Source organism: Gobius niger, assembly GCF_951799975.1.
Source record: "Gobius niger genome assembly, chromosome: 10".
Classification (NCBI taxonomy): Eukaryota; Metazoa; Chordata; class Actinopteri; order Gobiiformes; family Gobiidae; genus Gobius; species Gobius niger.
This window is the reverse complement of record NC_136861.1, coordinates 34235496-34247314: the sequence shown is the minus strand read 5'-3', so window position 1 is coordinate 34247314 and position 11819 is coordinate 34235496. Positions and strand designations below refer to the sequence as shown.

The 11819-nt window shown below is 38.9% G+C and overlaps 1 protein-coding gene across 2 annotated transcripts in view; it reads left to right on the top strand.

Moving 5' to 3' along the window:
- The first annotated feature begins 2847 nt into the window (after positions 1-2847).
- LOC306969663 (carbonic anhydrase-related protein 10-like) overlaps positions 2848-11819 on the top strand; it is a 221140-nt gene continuing 212168 nt past the window's right edge. For both annotated transcript variants that reach the window (XM_079565356.1, XM_079565357.1), the window contains exon 1: positions 2848-3132. In XM_079565356.1, the coding sequence (XP_079421482.1) occupies positions 3069-3132 (64 nt within the window). In that variant the 5' untranslated portion in view covers positions 2848-3068. The remainder of the gene's footprint in view (positions 3133-11819) is intronic.

The following is an 11819-nucleotide window of genomic DNA, read 5'->3' as shown; positions in this document are numbered from 1 at the left end:
TTTTGACGCACGTATTTCGTCAAAACCGTATATATTTCACTGTGATATACGCACTACCGGTGCTGCAGGGAGCTGGCATCATCATCCATGCCGTGTGAAGTGCGTTCCGAGCGGGGCGAGGGAGAAGGAGAGGAGCGCGCTTCTGGAGCCGATACGGAGCGTCTGCAGACCCGGAGCCGCTGCGGATCCACCACGCGCTCCGAAACAGCGCCATCATCAGCTGCGTAGAAGATCACAACGGAACCCAAGCACAGAGAGCACATAAAGAGCTTAAATCATGATTAAAGGTGTACACTAGGGCTGAACGATGTTGATATTACATGGTGCCCTTTTGTGCTGAAATTCGAAATGACATTAAAGAATATGTGCTCGGTTCAGGTGGGGCTCAAGGGGTTAATGAAAGTCTAACAGGACCAAAACATAAACTTTTAAACATTTATAAGTTCAATGCATTGTTTGTTTTTGAAGTGCAAAAAAAAACACGTCGATCTCAGTCAGATGAAGACTTTCATGATATATTGTGGCTTCTTGCGCTACGGATATTGCATCAGCTAATATCGCGATACAGTATTTTTTGCGATATTGTGGCTTCTTGCAATACCGATATTGCATCAGCTAAGATAAGATAAGATAAGATAAGATAAGATGATACTTTATTGAGAGTATCATCTTATCTTATCTTATCTTATCTTAGCTAATGCAATATCGGTATTGCAAGAAGTCACAATATTGCAAAAAAAAGAGCTAATATCGCGACACAGCATTTTTTGCGATATATTGTAACTTGTAGCGATACGGATATTGCATCAGCTAATATCGCGACACAGCATTTTTTGCGATATATTGTAACTTGTAGCGATACGGATATTGCATCAGCTAATATCTCAATACGGTATTTTTTGCGATGTATTGTGACTTCTCGTGCTACAGTTTTTGCATCAGCTAATACGGCGACAGTATTTTTTGCGATATATTGTAACTTAAAGCGATACGGATATTGCATCAGCTAATATCGCAATACGGTATTTTTTGCGATATAGTTAGTTAGTTAGTTAATTTATTTTCTTCGGTCATTATGAACATTTAAATCACATGTCACATGTTTTCCAAAGATCTTAGACATTATACAATAAGAAAACACATACATTAAGAATTTAATCTATATGATGCCTATATATTGATGATCTATATATTGTAACTTATAGCGATAGGGATATTGCATCAGCTAATATCGTGATACGGTATTTTTTGTGATATTGTGGCTTCTCGGAATACGGATATTTATAGCGATATATTGTGGCTTCTCGGAATACGGATATTGCATCAGCTAATATCGCGATACAGTATTTTTTGCGATATATTGTAACTCATAGCGATATGGATATTGCATCAGCTAATATCGTGATACAGTATTTTTTGCGATATTGTGGCTTCTCGCAATACGGATATTGCATCAGCTAATATCGCAATACGGTATTTTTTGCGATGTATTGTGACTTCTCGTGCTACAGTTTTTGCATCAGCTCATACGGCGACAGTATTTTTTGCGATATATTGTAACTTAAAGCGATACGGATATTGCATCAGCTAATATCGCAATACGGTATTTTTTGCGATATAGTTAGTTAGTTAGTTAATTTATTTTCTTCGGTCATTATGAACATTTAAATCACATGTCACATGTTTTCCAAAGATCTTAGACATTATACAATAAGAAAACACATACATTAAGAATTTAATCTATATGATGCCTATATATTGATGATCTATATATTGTAACTTATAGCGATAGGGATATTGCATCAGCTAATATCGCAATACGGTATTTTTTGCAATATTGTGACTTCTCGCAATACAGATTTTTTTTGCGATATATTGTAGCTTAAAGCGATACGGATATTGCAATAACTGTAGCACGAGAAGTCACAATATTGCAAAAAATACTGTATTGCGATATTAGCTGATGCAATATCCGTATCGCTTTAAGCTACAATATATCGCAAAAAATACTGTGTCGCAGTATTAGCTGATGCAATAACTGTAGCACGAGAAGTCACAATATCGCAAAAAATACTGTATTGCGATATTAGCTATTGCATCAGCGAATACGTTGACAGTATTTTTTGCGATATATTGTAACTTAAAGCGATACGGATATTGCATCAGCTAGTATCGCGATAAAGCATTTTTTGTGATATATTGTGACTTCTTGCGATATGGATAATGCATCTCCTAAGATCTTCTTATTATACTGCATATTGTCATACCATATGCAGGTCAACACACAGTCAACAGTGCAATGAAATGTATTTGGATGAGACGAACCTGTCGACTCACTTATCAAAAATAATGAAAACAGTATATTTCACACTTGCATACTAAAAAGTGCAAAAGAGAGAGGAGGAGGGAAACATGTTGCACACACTTTTGACTTCTAGTGCACTTGTTCTGTACTGTTTCAGTTCAGGAGCCGGATCACCTGCGGCTAATAGCTATTTTCGTTCTTTCTGAAAAAAATCTCTTCTTCTGAAAAAAACAAAACAATAAAACACAACTGTCGTGACTGAATCTGCTGCGCTGAATCTGCAGCTGCTCCGATCCGCGGGTTCCACCCTCCACACTCGCGCTTCGGAGCTGCTTCCCTGCTTTCACACCGACTGGTTATACGTGCGCCGTGCGTCATTGGAGTTTCCTGGATGCTCTGCGCTTTGGGAACGGACGGTGCGCCACGATCCATTCCACCTGCTCCGAAGAAACGCGCGCACCCAAGGACAAAAACCTGTACAATCCTGGCTCACATCTCTTTGTGATTTGTCTCCTTTTAAACCGGTGCTTTTGTGTGTGTGTGTGTGGGGACATTCACCGCGGAGATGACGCGTAAAAGCCAAAGCGAGTCCGAGACGAGGATGTGTTAAACTACTCCTGTTCTCGCGCCGCATCTGGAGTCGAGGCGATCCGGGAAGGTTGGAGGGAGGGGGGTCGGGGGGAAGATGCTGAAACTTTGTCCGTGTGGCTGTGAAGTGCGAGCCCGCCGCAGCTGAGCGACATGAGCCGGGACTGAACGAAGGATGCTCGCTCTTTGGGATTTAGCTGTCCTCTTTCTGCAAGCGGGTCTCGTCTGCACGTCGACAGGTAAAGGGAGAGGAGAGAGGGGTCGTAAACATAAACAAGAGTGCTTTTGAGCTGGAGAATGTTGAGTTCATGTTTAATCCTGGACGAGTTTGATTTTTTTTTGTGCCTCGTTGTAGTTGTGCATCTGGTGTAGTCTTTATTAGCACTTTACTTACGCTCAAGTCCTACCCTGGGATCAGTTCTGCTTTAGTTGTAGCAGAGCCTTGGTTTGGACATGGTTTTCTGGACTTGGTTCAGTTGTAATTGTGCTGTGGTACAGGGTTTAGAGGCAGTGCTTAATTTGTAAATCAGTATTTTCAGGAACATTTTTGTTCTGATGTGATGGATTGGGGGGAACAGGGAACACTCTCATTAGACGCCATTATATCAGATACATCTTTTGCCGGATCCTCCAAAAATATTTCCCGGATCCTTTACCCTGAAAAAAATTGAATTGGGGGAATGCGTTCTCCCAAACAGGGGATCAAAGAAAGCACTGTTTATAGGGTATAGGGTGTATAGGATTTATAGGGTGTATAGGGTGTATAGGGTGTATAGGGTTTATAGGGTTTATAGGGTTTATAGGGTGTATAGGGTGTATAGGGTTTATAGGGTGTATAGGGTGTATAGGGTGAATAGGGTTTATAGGGTTTATAGGGTGTATAGGGTGAATAGGGTTTATAGGGTGTATAGGGTTTATAGGGTGTATAGGGTTTATAGGGTGTATAGGGTGTATAGGGTTTATAGGGTGTATAGGGTTTATAGGGTGTATAGGGTTTATAGGGTTTATAGAGTGTATAGGGTGTATAGGGTTTATAGGGTGTATAGGGTTTATAGGGTGTATAGGGTGTATAGGGTGTATAGGGTGTATAGGGTTTATAGGGTGTATAGGGTTTATAGGGTGTATAGGGTTTATAGGGTTTATAGGGTGTATAGGGTTTATAGGGTGTATAGGGTGTATAGGGTTTATAGGGTGTATAGGGTGTATAGGGTGTATAGGGTTTATAGGGTGTATAGGGTTTATAGGGTGTATAGGGTGTATAGGGTTTATAGGGTGTATAGGGTGTATAGGGTTTATAGGGTGTATAGGGTTTATAGGGTGTATAGGGTTTATAGGGTGTATAGGGTTTATAGGGTGTATAGGGTTTATAGGGTTTATAGGGTGTATAGGGTTTATAGGGTTTATAGGGTTTATTGGGTGTATAGGGTGTATAGGGTGTATAGGGTTTATAGGGTGTATAGGGTGTATAGGGTTTATAGGGTGTATAGGGTGTATAGGGTTTATAGGGTTTATAGGGTGTATAGGGTGTATAGGGTTTATAGGGTGTATAGGGTTTATAGGGTGTATAGGGTGTATAGGGTTTATAGGGTGTATAGGGTTTATAGGGTGTATAGGGTTTATAGGGTGTATAGGGTGTATAGGGTTTATAGGGTGTATAGGGTGTATAGGGTGTATAGGGTGTATAGGGTGTATAGGGTTTATAGGGTGTATAGGGTTTATAGGGTTTATAGGGTGTATAGGGTTTATAGGGTGTATAGGGTGTATAGGGTTTATAGGGTGTATAGGGTTTATAGGGTGTATAGGGTTTATAGGGTGTATAGGGTATAGTCTGCAACCTTTTGGATTCAAACATTTAAAAGAAATTGAACATTTTGTCATTGCCATTGGGAATGAACCAGGAATTTTCACTGGCAGTTTAGCAAATGGTGCAAGGTATAAATCAGTAAGATTATATGAGCGAAAAGAGGAAATGTGAAAGTGCTACAATGACACCTCACACTTAAACACACTTAAATACAAAGCACAACTCCAGCTGAACCCGGGTCGCCTCACGTTCCGAGCTTGAACCACAGGATCTTCCGAGCTTTAACCACAGGAGGCTGCACTAGCGCTGATTGGGACCTGATTACGGACCAGAGGCGGGGATTGTTGAAGAAGGAGAGCGTTTTATGTTCATATCCACACAGGTGTTGGCCGTGTGAAGTGGGGCCTCATTCATCATGTATTCATACATTACACTGAGCTTATTCAACCCGCTGCTCCGCTGTGTACACACAGTTTAAATGTAAAGGAATCAGCTATCAACAAAACTCAAAACTGCAGTGCACCTCTATGACCAGAGGAAGGCGCTGTGCAGCTGACACATGCGCCACGACTCGGAGAGAGACCATTTAGCCATGTTTCAACTTCCTGAAAACCTACTTTTTAAAGATAAAAGTGACTCATTACAAATATCCACAGTAAAAACTAAATGTCAGAAACCTTAAAGCCTCATATTAGTGATAGAGTCTTTGTTCTGAATCTGTGCGTTGGCCTGATCCGTTTAAAAATCAAATCTGCATGTTCTCCGATGTCCTCACGTTCACACTACAGCAACACATACAGGGACAAACTTCATCTACCTGGCTATCGATCTTGTTCTTTACACATTTTAACTACATTTTAACAGTTAAATATCTGCTTAACATTTATGAAACAACTTTTTAAACAGTTAAGCAAACAGCAGAGCATAGAAAACACAAAGTTGATTAGTTTCAGGTCATTATTTAAAGAGGGGCTGAAAGATAAACTTTAAACATTTTGGTGGCTCAGCCTTTATGTCAATTTTAAGAATTGAATTGCAACAGTGAAATACAGGAGCGAGAGCTGGTGAAGACTTTGACTGGGGCTCCTCCTGTTGGCAGCAGCGGGAATAACTTTCTAAATGTGTCTAAATGACTCTAAGCTGCTCGCCTGGCTATAAGTCTGGGGACCAGCAATTCATTTTCTCGCCGGAGAGGTGTGGTTTACGATTGTCTATAGCCATTTATAGAGCTCCACAGTCCCGCCTCCTCTCCGGTCCGGAAGTAAAATCCCCCATCCATTGAGACCGTATTGATTTGGAATAAAGTGTTTAACTCTTGGGCTGAATCCGGCTCTGTGGTTCTAAAGCGACCGCAAAGTCAGACGCAGGTGAAAAAAGCACGTCTGAGATCCATCTAGTTTAACTGCGAGCCTTTCGTCCTAGAACTACATTACCCAGGATGCTCGGGAGTCCCATGATCTACTACGAGGCTTTTGATTGGTGGAGCATCACGTTCCCACACGTGTTTATTTATTGTAATGTAGAAAACATATTATAAACAATGTATTCAAACATAATGCAGGCAGATAGTTGACGTTTTATCCATATCTAACACTGACAGTAAGAAAAACGTCAAAAAAATGTTCCCAACGATAAAATTAAACGAACCACAGATAATTTTTACTCCAATTAGCAGGATTCAGATTGTTTAATAGTGAAATAATATAGAACTTTTGTCTGCAAAGTAAAAGAAACTCACCGTCTTTGCTGAAAACCTGGTCGCCTTGACCAGCGGGCGCGACGTCGCAATGGTTCTTGGGATACGGAGTTTCTATAGTCAGGAAGTGAATGATGTCACAGCCTTGTACCCAGTGTTAATTTCGTCGACTAAAATATTTAGTCTTAATTTTAGTCAAAGTGTTATTTTTGACGACTAAAATTGGACTAAAACTAAATTAAAAGTTTCTCATGAGACTAAAACTGACTAAAATGTCCAGATATTTTAGTCGACTAAAATAAGACTAAATAAAAATGAAAAGGAGAGACTAAAATCATCCAAACTTCTATTGACCGTCTGAAAAAGCCTCAGATCATGGAAATTCTCTGCCAAAGGATCAGCTCTGAGCTTTGTTCATGTGGAGTAGCTCCATGAAGCAGAGGAACAACATTAAATATGATTATAATGAATATTATCAATGCAAAGTCCACTAAATTCGTCTTAAATTTAGTCGACTAAATTTACATGCAATTGTAGTCGACTAAAACTAGACTAAAATTGAAGATATTTTTTTGACTAAAACTAGACTACAATTGAATAACATTTTCGTCAAAAGACTAAGACTAAAACTAAATTAAAATATGTTGTCAAAATTAACACTGCTTGTACCTTTGCCTTTTCTTCAACATGTCGTCTTCTGTTTGGATTGAAATGAAACATTTTATGGTCACGAATTGCTACATAGCTCATTAGCTTTTGCGGTGACGTTAAACTCTTAATATTTGAATTTTTGGAAAATCGACGGTCGTGTAGACGGGGTTTTTTTTGCTTCCGGACTGGAGCAACAAGACCTTAAGGGGCGGGACTGTGGAGCTCTATTGTGTCTGCACGTAGCCTTAGCCAATCGTATCAATAGTATCCGATGACGTGTGACGTACCTGCTGTAAGGTTTCGAGCTATTTAGAACACGGTCAAAAGCTTGGTCAAAAGAAAGTCATGCTGGATCTGTAAATAAATACATAAAAACTCGATGTCGAGTAGCGCGTCATCGTCTTGCCGTCCCTCCTCGTCCTGTGATTGGCTACGAAACTGCCTGAATTTAGTGACTAGAGGTCTGTCTCTGACGAGGGAAGAACGTTAGAAGCAGAGGCAGGTTGTACTCAGTTACACTCACTCAAGTACATGTACTCAAGTGAATCACACATTTCCATCCATCCATTGTCTTCCGCTTTCTCCGGGGCCGGGTCGCGGGGGCAGCAGTCTCAGCAGAGATGCCCGGGAGGCGACCAGGAGGCGACCGAAACAGATGCCCTATAGCCACCTCATCTGGCTCCTTTCGACGTAAAAGGAGCAGCGACTCTACTCCGAGCTCCTCCCGGGTAACTGAGCTCCTCACCCGATCTCGAAGGGTGCGCCCGGCCACACTGCGAAAGGAAACTCATTTCGGCCGCTTGTATTCGCGATCTTGTCCTTTTCCACTTTATTTTTATGTTTTGTTTCTCACAATTTATGGCGTCATTGAAAATCAGACTTCAGTATTTTTTTTTACTCTTACTTGAGTAATTGTTTGGGTCACTTCTTACTTCTACTTGAGTACAATTATTTGAAAACAACGTTACTCTTACTTGGGTTAATATTTTGGCTAATGGCTGCTCTACCCACCTCTGGTTAGAAGATGGTTTAAAGCATAGGTGTCAAACTCTGGCCCGCGGGACAAATTTGGCCCGCAATGTAATTATATTTGGCCCGCGAGGCTATACCAAATGACAACTCGAGCTGGCCCACTGGTATTATACTTTTTTTTTTTTTTTCAGATTTTGCATATCTGGACTATTAAGTTATATATTGTATAGTAATAAGTGTTGCTTGTTCCATATTCAATGTTAAAGCAAATCTTGTGTGGGTCCATATTAAAAGGTTCATTTGTTCAATGGTGGCCCGCGACTTTGTTCAAGTTTTACATTTTGGCCCACTGTGTATTTGAGTTTGACACCCCTGGGTTAAAGCTCAAAAAGTATATTTTGCATGATCTTTCCTTTAAAGGAACTGGCCACCATTTCCCCATATTGAGATATGTTCTTGCCTGAGCTTAGACGAGTTGATGTGTACCTGTCTGGTCTTTGTGCGTGCGCTCAGTCACGCAAAAAGACCGAAGATGTTGTTAGCATTTAGCCTCTCATCCTCTCCTCTATGGACCCACATGGGGGTGAAGTTAGAGGCGAACCAAGCTCTTCCACGTTTTCCCTTTTTAAATATGGTCTCTTGAGTAGTTACATGATCCAAGTATAGTACACACACACACACACACACACACACACACACACACACACACACACACACACACACACACACACACACACACACACACACACACACACACAGAAGTCCTATAATACCGTATAATCCTAATCTGGAACAACCACCGCAGGCTCGCACCCTCCCAGCAGCTGAGGGCGGGACGTTATCCAGTCCAAACGCACTATCGCTCCATAACCCCTCCCTTCCCAACACTGAGAACAATCCGCCAGGAGCCAAGGGGAGCGCCGGTGGTCAGGTTTTTATTATGGCAGACGCAAACTCCGCTAAGCGCTGCTCGTTAGCGCGGCACACTGAGGCCGGATTATCCACAAACTTGTCACCTCGTTCATATTTTATGCGGTTGATACGGAAAGGGACGTGCACTTACCAGACCAGCAAAGCAACACATGATTAAATGTGTCTTTTGTGTTTGACCCGTCCTTAACCCCTTAACTCCCACCTGAACCGAGCACATTTTCTCCAGTTTGGCTTTATCCCAGTCCAAAAGCTTCTGGGAAAAAGGTGTGAAAAAAGCAACGAAAACAATGATGGAAATGTGACAAAAAAGTGAGAAAACGTTGACAAAAAAGTGATGAAAAATTGATGAAAAAGTGGCAAAAATGTCACAAAAATGTCACAAGAAATTGACAAAAAATGGACGAAAAAATACAAATATATGACAAAAATGTGATAAAAATTCGACAAAAAAATGCAAAAAATCGACAAAAAATGACAAAACTTTGATACAAAATTGACGAAAAAATGAAAAAAATGTGACAAAAGTAACAAAAATGTGACAATGTGACAAAAAAAAATACAGAAATATGACTAAAATGTGACAAAAAATGACCAAAATTTGATTAAAAATTGACGAAAAAAAAAAAAAGTGACAAAAATAACAAAAATGTGACACAATTTTGACAAAAAAATTACAAAAATATGACAAAAAATGTGATAAAAATTTGAAAAAATGACAAAAATGTGACAGAAAATGACCAAAATTTGAATTTAAAAAAATTATGAAAAATTAAAAAAAAAAGCGACAAAAAATGACAAAAATGTGACAAAATGTGGCAAATTTTTTTTACAAAAATGTGATAAAAATTATACAAACAAATTACAAAAAATTGACAAAAATGTGACAAAAAATGACCAAAATTTGCTAAAAAATTGACGAAAAAATGAAAAAAAAGTGACAAAAATAACAAAAATGTGATACAATTTTGACAAAAAAATTACAAAAATGTGACAAAAAATGTGAAAAAAATGTGATAAAAAATTTGAAAAAAATGACATAATATGTGACAGAAAATGACCTAAATTTGAATTCAAAAAATGATGAAAATGAAAAAAAAATGTGACAAAAAATTGACAAAAAATGTGACAGAAAATGACACAAAAGTTACAAAAAGTAAAAAAAAAAAAAAAAGTTGAATACCCAACAAAAAAATGATGGAGAAAAAATCTGATGACGTGAGGAAAAAGATCCTCTCGGTTCAGGCGGGAGTTTAGAGGTTAAAAAAGCAGACATGTGTGGCTCATGAACTTTCTTTGAGGTACTTGAACATATGTAAAGAAAAGACAGCAAGGACTGAAATACTGGGCTGGCCAGGGTTTCGAATTGGTCTGGAGCTCCCTCTGCAGGCGACAGTGAGAAAGACTCACATCACATCCTCCTAAACAGCCTGTAGATACAGACGGCATCTTGGTGTTGACATCACACACAGTAAAAAGCTACTTCCGGGTCCAAACTGAGTTCCGTTAGGGCTGGGCGATACGGACCAAAAGTCACATCCCGATATATTTTGGTTGAATATCGATATACGATATATATATGTTATATATATATATGCTGTGAAATGAAATGTTAAGTCAAAGTCAAAGTAGTTTTATTAAAAAGTCACTGTAAAATGTACACATAAACACTGGATAACAAAGCTCCGTAAGGTGCAGATGTAAATATCCATTTATATATAAAGAGATTCTGAAACTGAGCACTTTGTTTTGTTATAAGATGCTTTTATTTTTTTTTAAATCAGCTCGAGATGACCTGTTTCGCTCTAAAGAGCCATATTTGTGTCTGCATCTCCGGGGCCATAACTTTCGCATACAAATACTGTCAATCATATTTTTCACCTCTCCGTGTTCAGTGGACTCTCAGCAACAAATTCATCCACTCCAGTTTCAAATCAACAGATCCAAGCTCAAAAAGCCACAATATGTCCATTTGTCATAATTCGTTGTGCATACTTTGGTCATTGACAAATAAATGCTATTGTGTCATGTTTTTGAAAAAGATGGTGTTCATTTTTAGACAGGGAATACAATTTTGTGACCCGATACGTCCCTATGGCTAAAATACTTAATTCCTGTAAAAAAACAAATGTAAAAAAATGTAAAAAAATGTATAATTTTTGCACAATTTGGCACAGATTCTGCCTGGACTTTTTTTTTTTAATATAAAGCATGTATAACTTTAGTGTTTTGACCTACTGGTATTTTGTTGACCACAGGGAGCACACATTATATTGATTTTTTCCATTTCTGTTCTTATTTGCTTCAGCACAGACAGAGAAAGAGCGTTTTTAGGTGCAAATTCAGGCGGAATTTTGATTTTTCTGTTTCAAACTAATTTTTACTTACAAACTGTCATTGCTTTTTAATTATTTTTCACTTCAACAAAAAAGTCCCAAGGATTTAGGAGTCCCAATTTAGGAGTCCCAAAGTTTATTTTGGTTCCAAGATTAGCCATCTACCCCTTGTAGAGGCTGAGTTAAACCCAAATAAACACATGTATAGCATTTTGGGGAAAAGGGCCCTAAACAAGAAAGGCTTATCTGAAATTAAAATATCCCGATATGCACGACATGGACTAATTCCATATCTCATTTCAAAATATATTGATATATCTTAAATATTGATATATCGCCCAGCCCTAAGTTCTGTAGATAAACACAGCAAAAATCCGCGTTGTCGTCTCTATGGCAGGTTAAAATCTGCAAAATCCCATTATGGTGAATAGGCCTAAGACTCCGTTGGAGCTATGACATCATCACTAAACATGTTTGTTACTACACCTACTTTAACAAATGCTGAATTATTGATGTAATATCTACCAAATAAAGATA